Source organism: Colossoma macropomum, unplaced genomic scaffold (assembly GCF_904425465.1).
Source record: "Colossoma macropomum unplaced genomic scaffold, Colossoma_macropomum, whole genome shotgun sequence".
NCBI classification, from domain to species: domain Eukaryota; kingdom Metazoa; phylum Chordata; class Actinopteri; order Characiformes; family Serrasalmidae; genus Colossoma; species Colossoma macropomum.
Window position 1 is genome coordinate 41,660,475 of NW_023494805.1, and position 27,069 is coordinate 41,687,543.

Genomic DNA, 27,069 nt, shown 5'->3' on the forward strand with positions numbered 1-27,069 from the left:
TCCCACCTCTGAAGTTGCCTCAATTCATCTGATTCTCTGTTTGTACTTCCAGAACGACTTTCATCGTGTTATACAGCGGACGCAGTCGGCCATGTTCAATCAGGTCCTGATCCTGATCTCCACGCTCCTGTGTCTCATATTCACCTGGTGAGTGGCCACCAGGTAGTCTGAATATCCTGGGTTGCCAGTTGCTTTGAAACACCTGCCTTTTAGAGGCAGGTCAGATAATTTGAAGCACAGGTCCTAAACTAAACTCAGCTGAGGGGCAATAGACATGGTGGTCTTCTCCAGTGGTGGTTGGGGGTGGGGGGAAAAAGAATTTTACCAGCATAAAGTTTCTTATCTGCCATTTTACTGTTACTATTAGTAGTACAAGTAGTTCTATTCATACATAGTTTTTAGTGAAATTGTGAATTTAGTGAATTGTAATAGTATTGGCATTCTTGTAGAATGTAAGTGAAGTTACTGCAAGTGCAGTGTGGGCAAAGCAGAGTGGTTAAATCTGCGTTCTCAGATTCAGATTCAGATATTTTTCTGAGTATTTCTTAATTCTGACACGCTGATACTGCTGTGTGCCAAATGAATCCAAAAAGGCAGATTAAACTAACTATCCACAAAGGAACTACATTTTTACAAAGCCATTGTTGTTGGCAATTGCTGCCGTCAAAAGTTTATGATAAGAAGTTATATATCGCTGCTGTCGGAAGAAAACCTTGTATCTCCAAAATGATAACTTCACAGGAGAAAGAAAAAACCTACTTTACTTTTAATGTAAGTCAATGGAACCAGACATTTTTCTGTGTCATTTTCGGTCATTTCTTTTGGTCCATTCATCATAAAATTTAAAGAGCAACAAGTATTTTCAAATTATGTCAAAAAACTGGAAAATGTCAAAAATGGAGATACAAGGTTTTCTTCTGACAACAGCGGTACATACATACATATATGGTTTATTTTTCAGTGAGATGAACCATCATGAAGACTTTATAAAATGCAGTGAGATGTGCAAATTTTTAGGCAAACAAATTAACTGTAATAAGAACTGAAATACAGTAAAAGATAAAATTTACACTCAAAAAAATGAACCAACGGCATTGGTCAACTTACAAACTGAAAATATGTTGACATTTAAATAAATGAATTGTGTTGATTTCATGTAACTGGTTTATGTAAAACAACAAGTGAACTATTTTGAGGTAGCAAAGTCTGCACTGACTATACTAACTCTACTCTGTTCAGTAGAATGAAAATATGCTGCGTCATTAAACTAAATGCACACTGTATTATTTTGAGTGTATTAAGTAACAGCTAAGAATTTTTTTTAACTAAATGAGCATAATGAAGAATCATATCTGTTTTGTGCCAGTTTCATGTATTCCTCCTACTGAACAGACGCTTTTGCGGAGGTGAAGTTGCAGTTTTGCTTATCATACTCGCACTTCCGAGATAGCCAGGGGTTGGGAAACTACTTCACCTGCCTGCAGGGTATTCAGAGAGTGAACTGTATAATGGTTTTCCTTATTTCTGCTATTTGAATTAATCAAGCTTTGGGTATTTACTATTTCAGTCACTGTGACTGTAGTCTGTTTTCTCATATTTAGTTATAGTTATATTTATAGGGTTTAAAAGTGAAAAAAAATTAAAGAAAACAAATGAAAAAAGAGTGAAGCAGGATCTCTGTTTGAGGAACTAAATGCTGTGACAAAGCACTATTTTAGTGCTTCAATAAGAATTGCTCAATAGTACTGTCTTGGCCCATGAGGTAGCTCTCAGTTCAGTGACAAAGACGCTCATGATACATATGGTACACTTTAGGGGCTAATCTTATATAACTGTTGCCATTTGAATCCTTTCATCATTTCATATATGCAGTGCCATTAACATACTTTAGGATACAGCAGATGCGACCAGGCCGGTGTCACTGTTAGCAATAATGGCAAATGAAACTCACCTTCCACTTTATTAGAACCCCCCATTCTTAAACTTACTGACTACTAGCTTCCACTAATTGGCTACTTCATCAGAAACACCTCCCTTGCGTTTCCACTTACTGGCCACTTCATTAGATATTTCTATGTATTATCAATACTTACCAGTCTACCCTAAACATGGTGTAATTTGGAAAATTATAATTAAGCATTTCAATTATCATATCTTCATTTAGAACATAATAAAAATTACTCACTGGCCACTTTATTGGAAACACCTACTTTATTTATTAGAAACACCTACCATGTACTTCCACTCACTGGCCACTTTATTAGAAACATGTACCTTGTGCTTCCGCTCACTGGCCACTTTATTAGAAACACCCACCTTGTGCTTCCACTAACTGGCCGCTTTATCAGAAACATCCACTTTGTGCTTCCACTAACTGGCCACTTTATCAGAAACACTTACAATGGGCTTCTACTCACTGGCCACTTTATTAGAAACACCTACCTTGTATGGCCACTTTATTGGAAACACCTAACTTGTGCTTCTACTAATTGGCCACTTTATTAGAAACACTCACCCTGTTCTTCCACAAACTGGCCACTTTATTAGAAACACCTACCCTGAGCTTTCACTAATTGGCCACTTTAGTAGAAACACCCACCTTCTAGCTCTGTTGTGTAGGTGTACAGTTAAAGACCAACTATTGCTTCACACTTTATCAGCCCCTCATTCTTCAATGGTCAGTTTCTGAGCACAGGTCCGCTATTTTCTCGGCATGCCTTGGGAGGTGGACTATTCTTAGCACAGCAGTGATGCCTCTGTAACTGTATGCCAGGAAAGTGGAGCTACAAGGGAGGGGTTTCTGATAAAGTGGTCAGTGTGTATGTATGAGATTTGTAATACTCGTCAGATTCCTAATAATATTCAGAGTGGGAAATTTTTAATGGGCCCAAATGGACTGCAGTTCATTTTATACACAAACATGGACACTGAGCAAAACATAGAAAATAGCATTAATTTAAGCAGAACACTAGGCATTGGGAATGTTTTTGCTGTCTTGTAGGGGCAAAATGTTGAATATAGGGGCATAACATGCTTATGTCTAATAGTGGCACCACATATGAACCTGCAGTTGTGTCTGTTAGATGAAGCAATAGAAAGTGTTTCCTGTTTGCTACTGCCAACCTCCATTTGGTGTCCATTACAGCTTTTCTGATGGGTTCATATCGGCCTTTATGTGTCTCTAATGGCCGTAATGATGTAGTTGCCTCTGATTTGAGTGTTGATTCTAACTAACGTATTTAAGCAGTGAAAACAACATCCCTCTGACTGCTTCTGTGTCCTTTTATTTAGTCTTACCAACAGCTACATAAAGCTACCAACTATTTACCAGCTATTCGCCAACAGATAGTGCTGAAAACAAGGAGACATGAGACTTATGTTCACGACTCATACATGGATATTTGCGTGTTCCGTCATTGCGGACAGGGTAAGGCCCCCCCCCGTTTCATTCCCTACTGACCCATTTAGAAGACTTCATCTCTTGTTAATCACTGCTAAGTGCTCACGATGTTGCCATTAGCTCAAGCTCTAATGTGAATCCTTTTGTTTTTAGCGCTTTTTTTGCTGTTTTGCCACTAAGAGAGCAGACACATGAGCAGGGCCGCCATGTGAAGACGCAATTATCTCCCTCATTTCCTCAATCCGCAGACCATTAACAGCCAGAGAGGCTCTCAGCACTCACACTCTGCAAGGAAGATGTTTAGCGATCATGTTGTTGTTGTCCGGTCATGTGCCTCACAAAGTTTTTGTTTGATTCTGCTGTTGAATTCTCGAATGCAAACGTGTTGTAAATCACTTGCATTGTTTTTTGTTCCTTCTAAAACCTCCATTTCAAAAAAGTTTGAACACTGTAAAATGTTAATAAAAACAGAAAGCAGGGTAAGTAAATTCTGCTAAATTGACCTTATGGCCTTTTTTTAGTAAATATGTGCTCATTCCAAATTTGATCCCTGCAACACATATAAAAAATAATGCTGGACATGATCATGACCGTGTTACGTCACCTTTTAACAGCACTTAATAAACATGTCTGCCCTGCAATGGACTGAAGGCCTGTCTAGGGTGTTTCCTGCCTTCTGTTTCTTTGGATCCATTATGAATGAATGGATCTGAACCACATTTGGAGGTTTGAAATGTCATTCCAGTCAGATTTTTACAGATGTGTCTCAGTCTGGATGCTCTGGCCACTCAAATCGGATTTCAAACTGTCTTTTGTGTCACAATGTGACAAACAAGGCAATGTCAAATCCAGAGGGATGCAAGTGCTGGGATTCATTTACACATCACCAGCGTAGCTACATAGTTACTGATACCTATGTCGTTAGAACAGCAACCCCTGCAGATAGGCTGGTGATGTCTGGACACACATATCCAATTTCATCACTTGCAAATAACATTGCAGGCGGTCATCTCAAAAGATCTGATCCGATTTACCTTCTGTCTGAACATATCCAAAGAAAGGTGCCTTTTTTGAATAATGAGGTTAAGGAAGGAACTGTTGATAGTCAACAAGCTCTTGCAGGAACCACTAACTACCTCACCTGCTTCAGCTGTATGTCCCTGGAGGAATCACCTTCATTTGAGTGAGACCTCAAGAACCTTTGGGGTCCCTAGAAGAACATATTGGCCTAAAAGGGGTTATTTTAAGAATTGTGGAATTTTTGGGGAGTTCCCCAAAGTCCTCTTGTATTCTGGCAGGTAATCAGAAGGTTTGGTGAGCACCTACATGATGACTGCCTGCTGGGGAAGAAATTATTCATCAGTCTGGAGAACTTGTTTGATGGATGACAGGGATCCCTCCTGATGCCACATGATTTTCTTTTATTCGGTTTGGTGTGGATGTCCTTAATGGCAGGGAAGCATGACCCAGTGATGGACTGGGCAGGCTTCACCACCTGCTGCAGCACTTTTCTGTCTGAGACGGAAAAGTTTCCATACCAGGCAGTGACACTGCAAGCCAGGATGCTTTTGTAGATGCAGAGGACAGGTGTGTTACGGATGCTTTCACAGATTACCCGCTAATACCCCCCCACCATGACAAATGGCGAATTTTGAACTGAATGCTGGTAACAGTCTGGATAGCCATTTTCTTCTTTGGCCTGCAGAACACAGCGTACCTTATTTCCATAAAAAATCTAAAAGGTTGACTCATCAGACCACAATACGTTTTCACAGAGCATCAGTTCATTTCAGATGAGCTTGAGCCCAGAGAAGTCGGCGGTGTTTCTGGCCATTGTTGATATATGTCTGTGCACTGTGCATAGTACAGTCTTAACCTGCATTTGTGGATGCAGCGACGAACAGTGATATAGTGTTAGCAGCAGTTTGAAAAGATGTGCTGGAGCGTCGTGAGTTCTGGAGGAAAGGTACTAGCCTTCATACTCCCAGCTGGTTAGCACCATGTAATTGGAGCAGAGCTAGAAATAAGGTAGAATTGGACATGACTAAACTGGGGTATCTACATCTGTAGTACTACTGTAGTAAAGATTTGTAGTACTTTTTATTAGGCAAAGTTACAATGACTAACAAAGTAAATGCAACATTATCATTAACACATTATTCACATCATAAAATCACAATTCACAGAAATTGAAAAGGCAAAATGACTATCGTGTTAGGATGGTCTATTTTAATCCAGTCTTGACGTCCTTAAAAAAATAGCCAGCCAACAGCTCAATTCTCTAGCTGTACACCAGCAAGATGTAGCTTCAAGACAGGGGTTTCTACTAAAGTGACTGGTGGGTGTAGGTAAAGTTATGCATCTTCTCCATTTCAGCATATGTGGGATCCAGCATCTGGAGCGTGCCGGGCGGAATCTGAGCCTTTTTGACTCCGTCTACTTCTGCATCGTGACCTTTTCAACTGTGGGGTATGGAGACGTCTACCCAAAGATCTGGCCCTCTAAGCTGCTGGTGGTCATCATGATATCTGTGGCTCTTGTGGTGCTTCCTGTCCAGGTGAGTGTCTACAAATCTTTTCCAAAAACATCTTGCTAAATTAGTCTAAGGCATCACATGCGTCAAAATACACATTTTTTACAGCTTAGGTAATAATAGTGATAAAATTTATTTATACAAAAGTTTGAACACCACCTGTCAAAGTCCATGTTTTGTTCATAAGTGGATAAAACACATCCTCACCTAAATATGGTATTTGTCTTCAAATTTTATGCACTTTTTATATATTTGCTGAGCTTAACATATTTGAAATAAATCAGAAAATATATGAAAGGTGCCATTCAATATGTTTTTGTTTTATTTTTACCCGAATATGTTAAACTCAGCAAATAAACAGGAATTATGTTTTAAAATGTGCAGAAGTGTGTTCTTTGTAGAGGTGGATCTTTATAGATGTGTTAACTTTTTTCCTTGGATCGACAAAACATGAACTTTGACTGGGAGTGTTCAAACTTGGTACACTTCTAAACTTATGAAAAGGTAAAAACTTGGATTTGAAACCAAAAATGACCACATAAAACTATAAATGTCATGTAAATCTTATGTAAATTAGACAAAATAGAATGGCATTAAAAATCAGCAATGGGCCGCAGTATTATAAAAGCAAGGCGTATTGATAAAAACAGGACAGTCTGTGAAAAGCTTATTTTTACTGCAGTTCGAGCAGTTGGCGTACCTGTGGATGGAACGTCAAAAGTCTGGGGGAAACTACAGCAGACACAGAGCCGAGACGGAGAGGCACGTGGTGCTGTGTGTCAGTTCACTCAAAATCGACCTGCTCATGGACTTCCTCAACGAGTTTTATGCCCACCCCAAGCTCCAGGTATGTGACCGAGATCTATAACTGCATAGCTGTATCTGATCTAATTCTGTAACGTTTATGTAACATAAAAACGTTTCAGAACAGCGCCGACCTGCCGAGGCATGGACTCCTTTAAGTCCTATAAGTTGAGAGGTGGAGCTGCCTCAGATTGGACTTCCAGCACATCCCACAGATGCTCGATCAGATTGAGATTTGGGAGATTTGGAGGCCAGGGCTTTGTCATGTTCCTCAAACCATTCCCGAACAATGTGTGCATTGTGGTAGGGCACATGATCCTGCTGAAAGAGGCCACTGCCATCAGGGAATAACATCACTGTAAAGGGGAATACCTGGTCCTGGTGTTTAGGTGTGTGGCCTGCATCAATTTGACATCCTCTTGAATGGACCTAGGGTATCCCAGCAGAACATTTCCCAGAGCATCATAATCCCTCCACCGGCCTGTCTTCTTCCTACAGTACATCCTGGTGCTATCGCTTGCCCAGGTAAACATGAACCCAGCCGACCACATGATGTAAAAGAAAAGGGACTCATCAGACCAGGCGACCTTCTTCCATTGCTCCAATGTTTTATGCTTCCAACGCGTCCTAAGCTTTTAGTTGCTTTTGCCATTGGACGGGTCAGCATGGGCACTCTGACCAGTCTGCAGCTACGCATCCCCATACATTGCAGATTGTGAAGCACTGTGTGTTGTGACACATTCCTCCTGTAACCATCATTAAAGATTTCTGTGTCTTGTGCCACAGTAGCCCTTCTTCATTTCGGACTAGATGGAATATCTTTTGTCGCCCTTGCACATCAGTGAGCCTTGGGCACCCAACACCCTGTCGCTGGTTTGTGGTTTGCCCTTTCTCTGTCCACTGCTGACCCCACCCCAGAAGCCTTGCTGTCTTGGAGATTCTCTGACCCAGTTGCCTGGCCATAACATTCCTTGTCAATGTCTCTCAGGTCTTCACGCCTTCTCATTTCTCCCACATCCAACACACTGACTAGGCAAGCCGTCTATTTACTTCCTGTACTAGACCTTGACATGCGCCGTTGTTAGGAGATAATCAATGTTATTTGCTTTATCTGTGACTGGTCATAATGTTTTGGCTCATCTGTGTAGATACACCTAACTATTATGAGAAGGTGTGGCTGTCAAGAAGCTGTTCCTGAGAAAAGGAAATAGACAAAGTAGGAAAAATTACAGTAGAAAACCAAAACTGGACATCTGAGTAAGATTTCACGGATTTCAAGATTTCAATAGTGTATACTTTGATTGTGGAGCCAAATTCTAAGACTGAAGGTTGGAGGTTTGGAAAAATATTCCTAAAAATGGAAAATAAGTCTTCTGAAAAAATATAAGCTGTAATAAAGGTAAAGGGTCGTCTCAAGGGTCGCAAGGTAAGATTGGCAAATTCCTGATGAAGTAATATCACAAACTGATGTAAAACATTAATAGTGTAGGGCTGTGGTCTCCAAACCTTGTCCTGGTGAGCTACTTTCCTGCACAGTTTAGTTCCAACCTGCATTTAACATGCTGTTCCTCCCTTACCTTACACTAATAAATCTGATCCAGCCAACCAGGAACTTCTAAAGAAGTCAATTAGCTGGAGCAGGTGTGGCAGACTGTGGTTGGAACTACCCCCTGCAAGAAGGTATCTCTCCAGGACCAGGGATGGAGACCACAGCCCTACACTATTAATGTTTTACATCAGTTTGTGATATTACTTCATAAACATTATAAACGTTATGTTTCGATGCCTCTGTCCTGCAGGACCACTACGTCGTCATCCTGTGTCCGACAGAGATGGATACTCGGGTGCGCCGGGTGCTGCAGATCCCCCTCTGGTCTCAGAGGGTCATTTACCTGCAGGGGTCCGCCCTCAAAGACAAAGACCTTTTCAGGGCCAAGTGAGTATTCACAGAGTTTGGCTTTTCCTGTTCATCTGAAAATCACCCTCAAATAGCATTTTTTACAGAGTGTAAAAATCAGAGACCACCCCTCATTTATTTAATTTCAGTCAAAATGTAAACATTATATACAGTTCATTCATTTTTAAGGAGATGTTTCTGAGGAGATTAGATATAAAATAATCCATGCATTTAAGGAAAGAGAGAGTCATAAGAGTCATAACTCCTAACAGCCCTTACTGAGCAAAGGAAATAGACAAAAAACAAGAAAATAAAGAAGCTGCATGTGTTCTCAATAGACTGACCACCCCAGAGTCCAGACCTCAATGTCACTGAAGTGGTTTTATGGGTATGTGCTGGCATTGAATAAGAGTAAATCTGTGCTACTCTGACAGGACTTGGCCAGGAAAGCAGTGATGACTTTCAGACAGTGAGTGTCTAAGAGAATGCAGCTTTACACTGATTTATTGCCCTCTACAGATTGAACCACGAAGTGCAACTTCAACAAACTGTTTTCAAGAAGCAGCATTAATATTATTATAGCAATACAGTCACGATTCACTTTATTAGAAACAATACCAGTACTTGCTGATGGACACTTAGAGACTGTAGCTCATCTGTCGATGTACAGTTTGTGTTGGTCGTCTTCTAGACCTTCATCAGTGGCCAGTTTCCGACCACAAAGCAGTATCTCTGTGATAGGCCACTCTCAACTTAGCAGTGTCACTGCTGTGCTGAAAATGGTCCACCACCCAAATAATATCTGATGGACTACAGTTTGTAATTGAAGGTGTTTCTAATAAACTTGCCAGTTAGTGGACATACAAGGTGAGTGTTTCTAATAAAGTGGCCAGTGAGTGGAAGTACAGGGTGGGTGTTTCTAATAAAGTGGCCAGTGAGTGGAAGCACAAGGTAGGTGTTTCTAATAAAGTGGCCAGTGAATGGAAGTACAAAGTAGATGTTTCTAATAAAGTGGCCAGTTAGTGGAAGCACAAGGCAGGTTTTTCTAATAAAGTGGCCAGTGAGTAGACATACAAGGTGGGTGTTTCTAATATAGTGGCCTGTCAGTGGAAGCACATGGTAGTGTTTCTAATAAAATGGCCAGAGAGTGGAAGTAACATAACCTCACAACTTTATTGCTGGTTCTATTTACATATTGCATACGATCCCATTGTTGCTACAACACAGAAACCTTTGACACAGACACTTTTCTCCTCTTACAGGCTGGACAATGCTGAGGCATGTTTTACCCTGAGCAGTCGATGTGAAGTTGACCGCATTGCAGCAGTATGTATTCCAACGTATTTATAGAATATTTCACAATTTTCTCTCTCTTTTACCCCAAATGTAGTCCTTCAGCCAAGACATGTTTGGTGTCTGGAGCCATGTCTGTTTAAGTGCATTGTACAAGTCTGTTAGAGATTTCTTAACAACTTGACACAGTCTGAGGCAAGCATATGATTATTGAAGGGGAATTCCACCAGTTTTGCAAAATTCTTACATAATTAAATCAGAGTGATTCAGAGTGGTTTGGTGCAGATGTCTTTACAGTGGTTGTGATAGGTACCAGGCGTCGCCATGACTACAACACAAATATAGACATTTTATTTACTATCCAGAACCACCAGTGAACCTACATGAGTCTTCTGAGTTTATATTGAGTGTTCATGATGGCAAAATAGTGGAAAATCTGAAAAAATACATTTTCTTTGGGGACTATTTTGCCTCAAAGCGCCCTGCATGTATCCCTCCACCATGAACGGATTAAGGAAAATTGAAGCCAAAACCCTCTAAAACTGTCTTAGTCACCCGGCAGTGTATTCAGAATCATTTTTTGTAATAACTTTCTGTGAAAAGGAGCTTTTAGAGGTGGACGTCTGGTTCCTATCACCACCACTGTGAACAATTCTGACTCTAGAACAGAGCATTTCACACCAAAGCACTCTGAATGACTTTGTTTATATATATATATAAAATTGGGGTGATTCTCCTTTGAGGCATACATATATTTACCCATGCTAATTAGAGAGGGTGGTACTCTAAATGAATGTTTTGTGTTCCAGGACCACCAGACCATTCTCCGTGCTTGGGCAGTGAAGGACTTTGCCCCAAACTGCCCCTTGTATGTCCAAATCCTAAAACCGGAGAACAAATTTCATGTGAAATTTGCGGGTACTTATCTTGGATCATTTGAAAACACAAACAAAAAGGCTAGAAATTCTCTGATATAACTCATACAGCTGTTGGCGAGGATGTTTGTAATGGTATAGTGGTGTGTAACAGTCCCTCTGCCCTCAGATCACGTGGTTTGTGAAGAGGAGTTTAAGTACGCTCTGCTGGCCCTCAACTGCATCTGCCCTGCCACCTCCACCCTCATCACCCTCCTAGTACACACCTCCCAGGGCCTGTGGGTACACAATCTCTGCACTGGGTCTTAAAGGGATACATATAGTAATGTAATGCAGCGTTAGAGTCTGTGTTTGAGCCAGACTGAAGACTCCATGCTTGTGATTTTCTCAGGGAAGGTCAGCAGTCTCCAGAGCAGTGGCACAGGATCTATGGCAGGTGTTCAGGCAACGAGGTTTACAACATCGTCCTGAAAGACAGCATCTTCTTCACCGAGTACAAGGGCAAGAGCTTCACCTACGCTTCATTCCACGCACAGAAGAAGTGAGTAACTGAGCAGCGATGCAGATGCAGAATATTCAAAAATACGTGCAGTATTATTTTACTGAAGTGGGCAGTGAGTGGAAACACAAGGTAGGTGTTTCTGATAAAGTGGCCACTTAGTGAAAGCACAAGCTAGGTGATTCTAATAAAGTGCTCAGTTGGTGGAAGCACAGAGTAGGTGTTTGTAATAAAGTGGCCAGTGAGTGGAAGCACAGGTAGCTGTTTCTAATAAAGTGGCCAGTGAGTGAAAGCACAGGTAGCTGTTTCTAATAAAGTGGCCAGTTAGTTTAATAAAGAGCACTTCTCACTGTAGAATCATGGCCTTGCGTGTCTTACTCTACGCCAACGCCACAGCATTTAATCAGTTTATTTTAATCCATTTATGGTGGACGGGTACATGAAGGGTGTTGTGAGGCAAAATAGTCCCCAAAGAAAACTTTATTATTTCAGCATTTCCACTATTTTCCATCATCAACATTCCATATAAACTCAGAAGACTCGTGTAGGTTCACTGGTGGTTTTGGATGTTAAATAAAATGTCTATATTTGTGTTGTAGTCATGGCGACCCCTGGTTCCTATCACCACCAGTGTAAAGACATCTGAACCATTTCACACCAAACCACTCTAAATCACTCTGTTTACATCTTAACCCTTGAATTATCCCTGGAAAATTAGTTGAATTCCCCGTTAAGTAATCTCTAATAGGCTTGCTTATGTGGTTTCTGATACTATATGATGTACTCTTATCTGAATCTATACTGGTTGAACACAGCGCTCGTCCATCACTCTTTCCCAGGTATGGGGTCTGTCTGATTGGAGTCTGCCGTGGAGACAGTAAAACCATCCTCCTCAACCCAGGCCGTCAGTACACCATGCATGCCTCGGACATGTGCTTCTACATTAGCATCACCAAGGAGGAGAACTCCAGGTTCAATTTCCAGGGGGACCGCTGCAAAAAAGGCTCCAAAACCCATCTTCCAGTGCACAGCATCATTGCTAGCATGGGTCAGTTCCACAAAGAAATCTGCAGGGATATTTTTCCATGCTTCCAAAGTTCGGTCTTAAGAGTTGGTTACATTTTCTGCTTCTCACATTATACATTATAACAATGTTATTGTAAATGTTATTATAAAAGAGGATGATTATCAGCAGAGTTACATTAAACCCACTGTTACATAGTAACCATGGTGATTTTCCTTCTTTGGTCATCAACCTCCACCTTCACTTTGTAATTGAATTAGCCTTTGTTTATTGTTAGCATCATATGCTAACATCTGTTCAGTGATATTCAGTTAGCGTAGCCTTGACTTTATATGCTATATTTAGCTGAAAGCCCACCTTTATTGAAGAAGCCAGTTTCCTCTCTTTCAATGATGCACACAAAACCTGTTGGAGTGCTAATAGCACCCCCTTGTGGAGAGCTTCAGGCATTTCAGTCATTTGTGACTCAAGATACTACCCGTTGGCTGACAGAATGATAACTCATACAATGTACTCTGTACAAATCTGCCAGCTTTATGTTTGAAATATTTCTTATTCCTCAGTTTTGCTAAGCATGATGTTGTGTTGTCAGCACTCTCTACGGTTCTACATCATACCTCCAGATCAAGATATGTGATTTTTTTTTTCTTTTTTGAACACTTGATTAATAAAATATTTCACAGCACAGACAATTATATGACATCTACAAAATATTGTTTTGTTTCATAACACAGTGAACCCATTTTAGGGTTTTCCACTTACACGTTATGCCAAAATATGCTTTTCTGCACATCATCTGCTCTTAGAGAAGACAGCCAGACCATGTTTAATTACAAAGAGAGTATTATTTGCCCTCTTTGAATGTGTTTAGTATAACACAGTATGTGAAACATTGAACAAAAATCACTGTCTCCATAGTGTGATGCATATTGTGCATCGAGAAAATGTTATATTTTTGCCATATCCTCCACCTCTAAACCTTGCGTTAAGTTAAACTTCACTGCATGTCTTTGGACTGTGGGAGGAAACCCACAGAGACATGGGGAGAACATGTAAACTCCACGCAGGAAGGACACTGGTCACCAGGGAATCAAACCCAGGCCCTTGTTGCTGTGAGGTGACAGTGCCGCCCACTGCTGCGCCACACTATGTGAAAACTGTATTAATTACTATTTTGATTTTTAAAAAGACACACAGTCCCAAAGTGATGGAAAGTAATCAGATTGTTATTTAATGTAGTAATCCTTTGGATTAGGTTACAGATTACATTTTTTGACGTGATCAGTAATCTATATTTGAATACATTACTCAGCCCTGGTTTCCTGCCTTTTACAATGCTAAACTGACACTTTAACTAAAGGCTTTTCTGTGTTTCCTGTAGGCACAGTGGCTATCAACCTGCAGGACACCAGCGACACGCCGAGCCGCAGCTCTACGCTCTCTGTTCCAGCCGAGCCCTTCAAATGCAGCAGCAAGAGACCCAGCATCGCCACCGTTCTGGAGGTGCCAGTGTCCCCCATCTTGCAGGCCGGTGAAAGTGACCAGTCCGAAGATGAGGCTGCACCGTTTTGGGATGACCAGTCCAGTGACGGGTATGAGTGAGTGTTTTTGTTGGAAGAACTTGTCCGTCTTGCACCTTTGATGAACGGCATGTGGAATGACGGTTGTTTTCTTTGTTTTTGGCAGGTACATCATGGGCTATCCTCCTAATTTACCCTACATCGGAAGCTCACAGACATTTTGCCATTTATTGAAAGAGAAAATGCCTCATTGTTGTCTGCGCCTGGAAAAGGTAGTACTGGGAGTTGAGGTAGGGGTGGGTGATAAAGCAAAAGCACAAGTAACTGATTTTATCATTGATTGTTCTGTTTTTTGATGAAGGGCTGTCAACACAACCACTGTGAAGACGCCAAAGCGTACAGCTTCTGGAACAAGCCGATCATCGTGTCTGCGGAGACGGCAGGGAACGGCCTGTACAACTTCATCCTGCCTTTACGAGCCTCGTACAGACCCAAGAAGGAGCTGAACCCCATCGTCCTGCTACTGGACAACCCGTAAACCTAAAATCCTTTAGCCTTTTTCCCTCGCCGCCACCTCTGTTATCTCTGTCCTCCGTCACTCCTCTCCATGCTCCTGTGATTAAAGGCTTGTGTTTAAATACACCCGTGACAGTCAGTGTGCTGCTTTGTTTTCATCTCCCTTGTTTTTTTGTACAGTTTGTGCATGCAAAGTTGAACTCTTAGGCCCAGTCCCATTTCTTATTCTTACCCCTACCCCTTCTTTTCGAGAGACACCCTAACCCTTGGAGCTGAGAAAGAAGAGGTAGTGGTTGAAATCTTCCCTCTGAAATGGGACCCTCAAATAAAAAGAGCATCACTTCATTAACAGCTACCAGCACTGCTCTGTAGGCGACCCTGCCAGTCTGCAGTGACAGCAGAGGAGGGTAAAGTTTAGCAACCTCACTGCTGTGTCCACAGTGTCCTCACCATTCTCAAAGCTGCTATGGTGCCCCCCACACTACTTTAGCAAAGCTGCGCTCCCATCAAGAGTCTCTCTGTGTTCAAGTGGGAGAAACCTACACAGAGAAAGCTAACCACCAATCAGAACTAACCGAACTGAGCCATCAACCCAGCTCATCTGGTTGCCCTGGGAACCAGAATTCCCTGGATGCATGTCTAGCAGTAAACTGACCACAAACCTTCTTTAAAGAGTCTCCATAAAAGAGTTGGATAATGTTGTTAGTGTGTGGACACAGCAGGGTCTGCAGCACCACCTGTATATGTGGAGCCCATTTCAGTCATTTCTCCATAATTCATTCACCCAGTTGGTTGGGGCTAAATTGCAAAACTAAACTGCTGTAGGTTTTATGGGCGATCATATGTAAAAATGCTCACATGACATCACAACCATGATGAATCAGTGAATCGGTCTCCATTTATGGACTTGGGAGTTTAACTCTGAAGCTTCATCAGTGTTAGATAGTTACATGAATTTCCAATTTCAAAAAAGCGAGGAAAGTTATGGGCCCATTAAAAGAACAATAAATCAACATTCAGGATTTTGCTGTGTGCGCTTGAGGACGGGTTTTGTGCACGTGTATTAAAAATTAAAATTTTACAAAATGTTCACAATTCTAGGCTTTGGCTTAATCTGGATCTTGAAAAGGCAGGCCTGAGCACTGATGTGACAGAAAAATAATAAGTTTACATTTGTTATGAGTGGTCTTAATTTGTGTAATTGCTGTCTTCTAGGCCTGATGCACAGTTTCTTGAGACCATCTGCTGGTTCCCAATGGTGTACTACATGGTGGGATCAATGGACAGGTATGAGACCTTTCCCTTCTACGTTTGAAGCATTTTTACTAATTGCGTTGAAGCAACGACACAAAGTCCAGCATTACAGTGAGATTAAGTATGAATGCATGGCCATACAAGTTTTCAGAATGCAAATGAACGAATGTTCTGAAGCTGAATGCATGTATGAATGTTTTTCTGTCAGTCTGGATGACCTGCTACGCTGTGGCGTCTCTTTTGCTGCTAACATGGTGGTGGTGGACAAGGAGAGCACCATGACCGCCAAAGAGGACTACATGGCCGACGCCAAAACCATCGTCAACGTTCAGACCCTCTTCAGGTCAGAATCTGGTTCCCTTGCCAAGCAATGATAAATACAGTACTGTGCAAAAGTCAGAGACTGCCCTTCATTTCCAGTCAAAATGGCCATTTTTCAGGAAATTAGATATGGCAACCCACTTGCATGAGGAAGGAAAAATAAAAGTGATAACTGAAAAAAAAAACATGAGTTTCCAAAACTGGAGTTCAAAAAAGGATTAAACTGTCTATTATTTCCACAAACAGTCTGAAAGGTTGACTCATCTGCACACAGTACAAGTTTCCAGTGTGCATCTATCCATTTCTGATGAACTCGAGCCCAGAGAAGTCGGCGGCATTTCTGGACGTTGTTGACATAGGACTTCTCCTGTGCATAGTATGAGTGGTTTGTTAAAGTACTCTCAAGCCCATATCGTAAGGGACCACAGGAACATGCCGGTTTTCCTGGTATCTTTTAATAATATTATGCACTGTAGAAGGTAAAATACCTAAAATCCTTGCAGACACTTGAGGAATGTTGTTCTTAAACTGCTGGATTGCCTTTTTAATGCATTTTTGGCAAAGTGGCGAGCCTCGAAGTTGATGAAGTAAAATATGAGCATCTTCTGTTTTTATTTGCATTTCACCTACTGTCACAAACGTTTTTAGAATTGGGTTCGTACAGTTATGTTTGTGCTTGTGATGTTATGTGTGTGAATTGCCAGCTCTGATGATCATAATGCTAGATAAGGCTTTGTGGCATCACTAGCAGAATCTCGTTCTGTTTCTGTTCTCTTTCTTTGAAAACCTTTGATTTCTCTTAGTACAACCTGCCCTCAATCACCAGGGCATTTCCAACACTGCATTGTTCTAAACCTTATTCTTCATACTTTCTCTAAACCTTATTCTCAGACTTGATCACTGCAATATCTCTATCACTGCTGCGAAATGGAGGAAACGATCATTTATAAATTTTGATCAGTGTATTGTCATTCATGCTTTCATTTTCCTTTAAGAGCTTGTTAACCTGTCTTCTGCCTGTCTGCTGCTTATAGACTTTAACTGCTGCTTATAGACTTTCTTTGCATTTATACATACTTTCTTGCTGAACTGAGTGAACAAATCGTAAATTGGCTAAATAAAGTTAGGCATTCTGGCCTAAAACTAGCACTACTAGGAGTATTCTGTAGCACATTTTCACGTTTTTGTTCATCTCACTACGATACCCTGCATACATTATACAACAACAACATACAACCATTGATAATAGCAATAAAGAAATCATAGCTGCTAGTGTAGCCATTGATATAGCCAGATAGCTAATGTTGTTGCTAGGAAGCTGAATATCACATCTGTGTTTATTAGCTTATACATCAGTGGCTATTCTAGCAGCTATGATTTCATTATTGCTATTTTCAATGGTTGTATGACACTGACATAGTGCATTCAGTATTCTGCAGCACAATTTTATATTTTTATTCATCAGTGTTCTTAATACCCAGCATATAGGTTCATCGGTGGCTTTGATAGTAAATAAAATGTCTATATTTCTGTTGTAGTCATGGCGACCCCTGGTTCCTATCACCACCACTGTAAAGACATCTGAACCATTTCACAGCAAACCACTCTAAATGACTTAATCACTGAATTATGCAGGATAAATTTTGAAAAATGGGTGGAGTTCCCCTTTTAAATACAGAATAAGCTCAGACTGAACTGAAAGGACAGCCATATGTCATGACACTAATCTGTCTGTGTGTCTGTAATGTGAACATAAGGGCTGTATACCCATACCTCTCATATTCTCTCTCTCTCTCTCTCTCTCTCACTCTCACTCTCTCTCTCACTGTTCAGGTTATTTCCCAGCCTCAGCATCATCACTGAGCTCACTCATCCAGCCAACATGAGGTTTATGCAGTTCAGGGCAAAAGACTCTTACTCTCAGGAGCTCTCTAAACTGGAGAAGGTGAGCAAAGCATTGGGACACCTACACATCACACCTACAGGAGCTTTTATGAATCCCATTCTAAATCCATAGGCATTAATATGGTTGTCCCACTGATGTTGGACGAGAGGGTCTGGCTCGCAATCTCCGTTCTAGTTCATTCCAAAGGTGTTCGATGGGGTTGAGGTCAGGGCTCTGTGAAGGCCAGTCAGGTTCTTCCACACCAAACTTACCCAGCCAGGCGTTTATGGAGCTGCTTTGTGCACTGGGGCTCAGTCATGCTGGAATAGAAAAGGTTCTTCCCCAAACTGTTCCACAAAGTTGGAAGTGTACAATTGTCCAAAATGTCTTGGTGCTGAAGCATTAAGATTCCCCTTCGCTGGAACTAAGGGTTCTAGACCAACCCCTGAAAAACAGCCCCATATCATCATCCCTCCTCCACCAAACTCTACAGCTGCACAGTGCAGTCAGGCAGGTAACGTTCTCCTGGCATTCACCAAACCCAGACTCGTCCATCAGACTGACAGATAGAGGAGCTGATTCGTCACTCCACAGAATACATTTCCACTGCTCCAGAGTCCAGTGGCCACTGCCCCGATATATATATTACATTTTTATATACAGTACTGTGTAAAAGTCAGACACCCTTCATTCATTTAATGAAAAGTTCTCCATTTTCCAGCCTCCAAAACAACAGCAGTGTTCAGTGTGTCCACTCTTAACCTTTATTCCAGCTTCCATTCTTTTCAGGAGACTCACTTTCAGTTCCTCAAAGAATCTGCAGACACACCTCCAAAGTTCAGTCTTAGAAGCTGGTTGATCATTTTCTGAAGTAATCAAACACATTCAGTGGTGTTGAGGTCTGGACTCTGGGGTGGTCAGTCCATCTTTCAGCTTCTTTGTTTGATGTGTCCGTCTCCTTTTCTCAGTGAGGTTCTTCTTGACAGCTACACATCCTTTCAGACCCACAGCGCTGAGTCGTCTTCTCACAGTGGAAGGATGGACAGAAACACCTGTGGATGTTTTCAGATCTGAAGCAGCTTGATTTTCTCCTCTCTCTCAGAGCTTTAAGTGCTGTTTATCTGATGGGGGCAGTTTTGGTGTCGACCAGGTCCTCCAGGTGGTTGTTAGGAGACACATTTTCTCTGTAGCTTTTAATTATTTTTTTAACTTAACTTTCTCCTTCTTTATGCAAGTCTGCCTATCTTGTATCCAATCCCCTGAGAAATATCTTCTGAACGAAGAACACTATAATTGAATATATGTAATAACATTGTAACACACATTGTAATACTATTATCCGCTCTTCTTTGGCCCTGCAGAAGGAGAAGAAGAAGGGCTCCAATCTGGCCTTCATGTTTCGTCTGCCGTTTGCAGCTGGAAGGGTGTTTAGCGTCGGCATGCTGGATACTCTCCTCTACCAGGTAGCCTAGCAACCGCTGTAGCTAATTTTACACCACGGTGGGATTATTATAACCTGTTGATTAATTTTATAAGTGACTGTCAGAAAACCACATAAGCAAGTCTATTAGAGATTACTGAACAACTCTTCATGGTTTGAGTTCAGTGTGTGATGATCTAGACATCCAGTTAGCACAATGCTAATTGTTGCACTTAGTTTTTCATTACTTCTTAGCTACATTAGCCTCATAGCTCCATTTCAAAGCTAAAGAAGCAAACTTTAATTTCTTGTGTGATTTACACAATTGTCTGTTCTGATCTGGTCCCTCTTGTGCTGGTTCCTCAGTGGTTCTACTAAAATGTTTCCTTAAAGAAGTAACTGAGGCTCAATGTCGTTTACAGTCTTTTGTGAAGGACTATGTGATAACCATCACCAGACTGCTGCTTGGCCTGGACACGACGCCGGGATCTGGCTTCCTGTGTTCTGTAAGTCTTTTCTTGTAAATGGACCTTAAATGGTTCCACATTTATGCTCCCCAAGCTGGATTTCTAAAGAGGCTTTGCTGATTTCGAAACCAGCACTATTTAAGGCTGTTGTTGCTCCATGTTTCAGACGCAGATCACAGAGGACGATCTGTGGATCCAGACGTACGGCAGACTGTACCAAAAACTCTGCTCCACCGTTGGAGATATCCCAATCGGCATCTACAGGACCGAGTCTCAGAGGCCCGAATCTCTCGAGGTGTCTCCATTTATTTCTTTTGGTTCTTAAACAGTTTATGCTGCACTCTCGGGCTCATAGGATGCACTTTGTTGGGCTTTAAAATTAAAATTTAAAGTATTAAACAGGCTTTACAAACACATTTAGTGCAGCAACTTTTATAAACAGAGCAGCAACGATCCATTCAATTCATATAAACAGAATAAGGACTTATATAAACCTTAACACAGGGTAAACAAGAAAATAAATAAAATTAATTGGAAAAGAAAAACAGACGCAATGCATTATTGTGGTAATTAATATGAATTTTAAAGACTTTAAAGCCAAATCTTTTTGTAATGCTTACCATTTTGGAGAGTTTCTAAAAATTCTGAATATTTGGCCAAAATGATAATATTGTTAACTAAAAATTGTCTTAGAATTATCAGTTAAGATACCACATTTTATGAATTTATATTCCAAGTTGAATAATTCGAGAAATATTGTTTTAGCCAAGCATAAAGATCTTTCCAAAACTTTTTAGATAGCTTGTGTGGAAGAAATTTCTGAATAATCAGAAATAAACAGTCACAATTAATGCCAGAGATCTCCAAAGTCAGCTTAAAGTTACAAAGCTTATATATTCCCCAAGTAGGGTGTTACTTTTCATTAGTTAACAGAGAACAAAGAAGTTACAATTCATTGGTTACACCTAATTGTGATGTAAATAAACGTAGAAGTGTTAGCATATATGCATAATTAATGACAAGGAAGGAAGTTCGTATACAGTCAAAAAGTCTTCTTACACCTGGTCTCTTCGAAAAGGAGCTGGCCTGCAACCTCAAGGCCACTGAACAGAGATTCACTGTAGCTCCTGTAGGCCAGCTAGACCTCAGGAAAAGAAAATGAGAGATAAGACGTCTGCAAAATGTGAGGAGTCGGTGATTTGTTATCTTCCTTCCACCCAAAGAACAGTTATGGTGTTTGTTAGCACTGTTAACCCGGCAGCTCCAGTTCTAAACCAAAGAAGCAACATTTTGACACCAAACATGACTTGACTGGTTGACTGAATTTGCAGCAAGTAGAAAATCATGTAAATTTGATGTTTTACCAAACTATTCCATTAAGGACTGAACCGGACACTCCTGGGGAGGGCCGTCACTGGTCCTTGTGCAATATTGTCCTAATGATGTCCTGTTTAGTCTCTGAGGCTACGTTCATATTACAGGCCTCATTGCTCAAATCCGATCTCTCTGACAGGATAGTTCACACTCGTTTAGGTAAGAGACTCAAATCTGTCATTAATGTGACGAACCGCCGTCCTGAAATGACCCTCATGAGGTCATCCTACTCAGTAACGTCACGCGAATGAATCACGTTCATCATCAGCACAAACTAACGAGCAGAACGAGCTTCGCTGAGAAGATCATTAACTCTGATCAGCTCTCAGCTTCATTATTAGAGCGAGACGAAGGAGAAAAAGGTGAGATGAGCTGCTTTTCCACCGTTTACAGGCTTTAACTTCTGTTCGGCGCTGCTGCCATGGTAACGCTGAATGATGGCGCAGTGGAAAAAAAACGCATGAATTCTGATCTGAGCGTCACATTAAGGTCGCATGGCCACGAATCGGATACGTATCCGATCTAGGACCACATATGAAAGTGGCTCAGGTCAGATTTGAAAAGATCAGATTTGTGTCCACACAGCCCTGAAAACATCAGATCTGAGTCACATTAGGGCAAAAAATCGGATTAGTGCCACTTCAGCCTGGTAATGTGAACGTAGTCTAAGTTTACCTGAAACTGAGGTGCTGGCTTCAACTCTTTGATCTTCTCAGCCCTCTCAGTCCCAGTTGTCGGTGAATGTGGATGAGTTTGAAGACGTGAGGGAGCAGCCGCGGAGGAAGAGCATGCAGTGGGCTCGGCGCCTCAGCCGCATGGGCCCCCGGCTCACAGGCCGTGGGGCTGAGAGATGCGGGCAGCAGCGGGCCAGCCTGCTCCCTCGCTCCGAACGCCAGGAGCTGGCCGAGCTCGTCAAGAAGCGCATGCAGAACCTGGGCCTCTACACGGCGGGCCACGGTGAGCTGCTGGAGAGACGGCTCAAATAAGAAGATGAGAAATAACCAGGTGTTAGGAATTTCCAACACTTCGTATTCCAGGTGTAAGGAATTTCCAACACTTCGTATTCCAGGTGTTAGGAATTTCCAACACTTCGTATTCCAGGTGTTACAAATTTCCAACACTGCACATTTCAGGTGATAGGAATTTCCAACACTGCACATTCCAGGTGATAGGAATTCCAACACTTTGCATTCCAGGTGTTAGGAATTTCCAACACTGCACATTCCAGGTGATAGGAATTTCCAACACTTCGTATTCCAGGTGTTAGGAATTTCCAACACTGCACATTCCAGGTGATAGGAATTTCCAAAACTTCGCATTCCAGGTGTTAGGAATTTCCAACACTGCACATTCCAGGTGATAGGAATTTCCAACACTTCGTATTCCAGGTGTTAGGAATTTCTAACACTGCATATTCCAGGTGTAAGGAATTTCTAACACTGCATATTCCAGGTGTTAGGAATTTCTAACACTGCATATTCCAGGTGTTAGGAATTTCCAACACTGTACATTCCAGGTGATAGGAATTTCCAACACTTCGTATTCCAGGTGTTAGGAATTTCCAACACTGCTTATCTCAGATGTTACGAATTTCCAACACTGTGTATCTCACATGTTAGGAATTTCCAACACTGTGTACAGCTACAGAAATTAGCTATGTTTACAGCCACATAATTGCTGAGGGACTGAACCAAGACATTTACATGGGTTGTATAAAATAACTGGTCCATTTACAGTTTACAGGCACACCAGCACAGTCTGACTTTAAGGGCAATTCCACCAAAAGTTCTGCATATCTCAGTGGTTGAGATGTAAACAGAGTGATTCAGAGCGGTTTGGTGTGAAATGGTTCAGGTGTCTTTACAGTGGTGGTGATAGGAACCAGGGGTCGCCATGACTACAACACAAATATAGACACTTTATTTACTATCCAGAACCACCAGTGAACCTACACGAGTCTTATATTTTTATATATTTATTAGTTTATTAGCCTGTCGAGGGTGTTTCCGGCCTTCTGCCCAATGAGTGCTGGGATAGGCTCTAGCTCCCCCTGCAGCCCAAGAGGATAAGTGGTTTAGATAATGTGTGTGTGTGTATGTGTGTGTGTGTGTGTGTGTATGTGTGCATTAGTTTATTAGTTTTTTGTATGGAATGTTGATGATACTAAAATAGGGGTAAATCTGAAATAATACGTTTTCTTTGGGGACTATTTTGCTTCACAACACCCTTCATGCATCCCTCCACCATGAATGGATCCAAAGCATGGATGGATTAAATGGATTTTAGGCCAAAATCTTCTCAAAACTATTGTAAACAGACATCAGACAGCAAATAATAACTTTCTGTGGCTTTCAAGGCTCTGAACTCTTCAAACATCTGGTTTCCATCACCACCACTATGAAGAGTTCTGGCTCCGTAAGACGGCTGCTACTGCATGAACGAGCAGCTGTCGTATTTGGTTAACGCACTCACTTGTCAAAACCTTCCACATCTAATTCACACTTTCCTCTCAATTTAGATGACATAAACGGCAGCCAAAGTAGTCACTCATATGTCTTAATCAACCCACCACCCGACACGAGACTAGAGCTTCACGACATTGTGTAAGTATGCAGAAGATTAACCTTTATTTTCCTTCATTATCACACATGCAGCCATGCTATTGGTCTAATGTTTTATTTTGATGGTCCTCTGAAGTTTTGTAGTTTGCCTTAGACTAACCCTAACCCTAAGCATGACGCATGACCTAGAACCACACTCTTAACCCTTGTGTGGTGTTCAGGTCTGTGGGACCTGTTTTCAGTGTTTACCAAAAGAAAAAATTGTGCAGTTTAATATTTCAGCCTCAGATTCTTGGTCTTTGCTCATTTTCTGTGAAGAACATATAAAATAACCCATTTTCAGTGTCTTCACTCTGTTCACCCCCCACACATTTATATTACACATGTGGTGTTGGGTGAACCTGCGGGGAGTAAAAGTGTGGAGGTGCTGTGTCCTTCACTCTGTTCTCCTCCTACATGGCCTGCTGTTAGTGTGTGTGTGTGTGTATGTGTTTGTATATATGTGTGTGTGAGGGTGGACAACATGGACAGGCTGCTGACTGGCTACAGCTGCTAAAGGAGAACCCTACGCTGGACACTTGTGATATTTTAAACATATTCTTACATAAATTGTTATGGCTGTATTGATTTAATAAAACAATGTGGTGGGTCCAGCAGACCACTGAGTAACAAACACATCAAAACCACACAAGGGTTAAAACAGATGGTCCTTCAAGGGTTCTTTAGTGAAGAAAAAGGTTCTATAAAGAACCATGGACTCTCAAAGAACCCTTTGCATGATTAAGGGGTTCTTTGCATCATGAAAGGGCTCTTCAGAATGTGCTATATATGGTTCTATATAGAATCTTTTTGAAAAGTGTTCTGTATAGCACCAAAAAGGGTTACTCTATTATTACAAGCTTGCCATCATAACAATAGAAGAACCCAGCTACACCACATTCTGAAAAGCCCTTTCTGAAAGTGAGGAGAATACAAACAGGCTAAAATATGGTGAGTGTTGCTGCTGTGAGTCGCCCTGAAAAGCCTAAAATAATCATTTAAAAGTCGTCGAGGCGTCGAGTCGGGAGTTTTACACACAACGTCATGCGTCTTTACGTATTAACATCACACACAGGCTCAAAAAGAAGGTCCGGCTTGACGTTTAGGTCTCAAATGATCCCAAAATCAACTTTATACTGATGAAGATATGATGACAGTAGTAGATAATTCACTCACATCCTCAGAAGATGCTCCTTCATCAAGTTTAGACTGAGTTCTCTTTAAATTCTCTTTCAATCTGCAGATCCATTCTCTCAGGGCCGAAGCACAACTCACAAAATGACAAATGTCCCTTGTTGCATCGATAAAGTACACAACATAAATGGTTTTCCATGATATGGTGTCTTTAAGAAGTTCTTGTCTGTTTCAGATACATAATCCGCGAGGATCCGCTCTCCTTCATTCCGAGGGATGTGGACAGCAGGAAGAGCAGTCTGGGGAACACGTCGTGGACAGGAGATTAAATCTGATCAGCTCCCATCGACACCACGAAATGCCGACAGTGTGACATAAAGCAAGGCTGTTGCTTCGCTTCTACCTATCGCTGTGTTCAGATGCCCATCAGGACGATGTACCAGATGCTTAATCAGTGATTTCACCTCTTCACAGAGCCTCTAAGCTGACATGGTGATTATTTTTAATGAGGCATGGCCACAAATTACTATATTGAGGCCACCAATTAAAATACTGAGGCCACATGGAACTGAGAAACCTAACTTGCCGCCTCGTTATATTAATGGGGGCCTAAATATAGCACATTGTGGCCACGCCTTATTAAAAATGATCATGTCGCCTTAGGGGCTCTGAAATCTGAAGATACAGCCACAGCACAGAACAAGAAAACACACTCCTAATTAAGCATGTTTAAATAAAAAGCTCATCAGGATGTTTGTACTTTATGCAAAATTGGGTGAAATCAGAACTGGAAAGCATCAGGTGAGTTTCTCCACATTCATCTCCAAGTTTCAGTTATGATGAAAAGCCGTATTTGTCACATCTGGTAAACTCCTGCGTGGTTTTCAGTATCACCACCTGACATCCTGTAATGGTTTCCCTCCATAAAACAAACATGTATGAAAGTATGGAAGCTCATTTTACCACTTAAAGAAAATAAACGACCACATAGCATCTTATAGTTCTGACTAAGATCTCATGATAATGACTTAATTACATGACCTCTCGTAATTATGGAATGCTGTCATTATTATGAGATACTAAGCCATAATTATGAGATAGTTAAGTCATAATTATGAGATAGTAAGTCATTATTGAGATGCTAAGTCTAAATTATGAGATAATAAGTCATAGTTCAGATAGTAAGTCATTGTTAAGATGCTAAGTCATACTTATAAGATAATGATAATTATAATAATTATTATTATCTTATTATAATAATTATGAAATACTAAGTCATAATAATGAGATAGGATCTCTTTTTATGACAGTATGACGGTATCTCATTATTATAAGAAGTTGCAATTGTAAAATGCTGTCATTATTATGAGATGCTAAGTAATAATTGAGATGCTAAGTCATAATTATGAGACACAAACACGTTCTGAAATAGTAAGTCATTATTATGAAATGCTAAGTCATAACTATGAGATACTAAGTCGGACGTATGAGATGTGAAGTCATAATTTTGAGATCCTATCTCAATTATGATCATCTCATAATTGAGATCCTATCCATAACTGAGATAGGATCTCATCTTCATGACAGAATAATGACTGACAGTATCTCATTGTGAGAAGAAGTCATGATTATGAGATGGCAAGTCAATTATGAGATGCTATGTCATTATTATGAGATGCTAAGTCATAAATACAAGATACTAAGTCAGAATTCTGGGAAACTTTCTCATTATTATGACTTAATAAATGGCTCTCTGTTTTTCCCAGTGCTGGAAACAGGCCTCCATATATTGGTCTAACTCAATTTAAATTAGTTTAAAGTTCAGATCATTTAAAATTATTTCTAGCAGTTGTAGTTAATCAATTCTGAAACCTGGGGGGGCTGCCGTACCCTCTGCACCCCCATTTGCCGAGTCCCTGGGGGTCAGTGTAAATGCCCCTCAGTGCTGAACCCAGCCTTTAAGCTCTAGTGCCTTTTTGCTCTTTCTTCACTTCAGCTTTGTGTGGATGACCGAACACACGACTCGTCTTGACCAGAAACAGCGAGTGATTTGTGTTCGGACTGTTCGCTGCTTAACGCGCCTCTCCTCACATTTTATATCCCTGTCATTGTCCACTGTAGAAACATGCATGTCTTCCTGTAACTTTATATGAATATGCACCACTGGGTTGTTGGTTTGCGTCTCAGTTCTGTCTAAACCATCTCAGGATTTTGAGCACTAGATCGGTGCGACTCTGCAAACACGTGAACCAC

The 27,069-nt window shown here is 41.1% G+C and overlaps 1 protein-coding gene across 1 annotated transcript in view; it reads left to right on the forward strand.

Annotated features, from left to right (window-relative positions):
* The window catches only part of LOC118825821 (potassium channel subfamily T member 2-like), a 34,690-nt gene extending 9,452 nt beyond the window's left edge, over window positions 1–25,238 (forward strand). The window contains exons 10-30 of the mRNA XM_036596653.1: window positions 53–147; window positions 5,777–5,957; window positions 6,616–6,780; window positions 8,537–8,673; window positions 9,897–9,960; window positions 10,737–10,845; window positions 10,972–11,080; window positions 11,194–11,343; window positions 12,141–12,349; window positions 13,707–13,923; window positions 14,012–14,117; window positions 14,207–14,379; window positions 15,577–15,648; window positions 15,824–15,958; window positions 17,770–17,881; window positions 19,183–19,284; window positions 19,664–19,747; window positions 19,875–20,003; window positions 21,808–22,039; window positions 23,601–23,685; window positions 25,052–25,238. Of these exons, the coding sequence (XP_036452546.1) occupies window positions 53–147; window positions 5,777–5,957; window positions 6,616–6,780; window positions 8,537–8,673; window positions 9,897–9,960; window positions 10,737–10,845; window positions 10,972–11,080; window positions 11,194–11,343; window positions 12,141–12,349; window positions 13,707–13,923; window positions 14,012–14,117; window positions 14,207–14,379; window positions 15,577–15,648; window positions 15,824–15,958; window positions 17,770–17,881; window positions 19,183–19,284; window positions 19,664–19,747; window positions 19,875–20,003; window positions 21,808–22,039; window positions 23,601–23,685; window positions 25,052–25,145 (2,760 nt within the window). The 3' untranslated portion in view covers window positions 25,146–25,238. The remainder of the gene's footprint in view (window positions 1–52; window positions 148–5,776; window positions 5,958–6,615; window positions 6,781–8,536; window positions 8,674–9,896; window positions 9,961–10,736; window positions 10,846–10,971; window positions 11,081–11,193; window positions 11,344–12,140; window positions 12,350–13,706; window positions 13,924–14,011; window positions 14,118–14,206; window positions 14,380–15,576; window positions 15,649–15,823; window positions 15,959–17,769; window positions 17,882–19,182; window positions 19,285–19,663; window positions 19,748–19,874; window positions 20,004–21,807; window positions 22,040–23,600; window positions 23,686–25,051) is intronic.
* The last annotated feature ends 1,831 nt before the right edge of the window (window positions 25,239–27,069 follow it).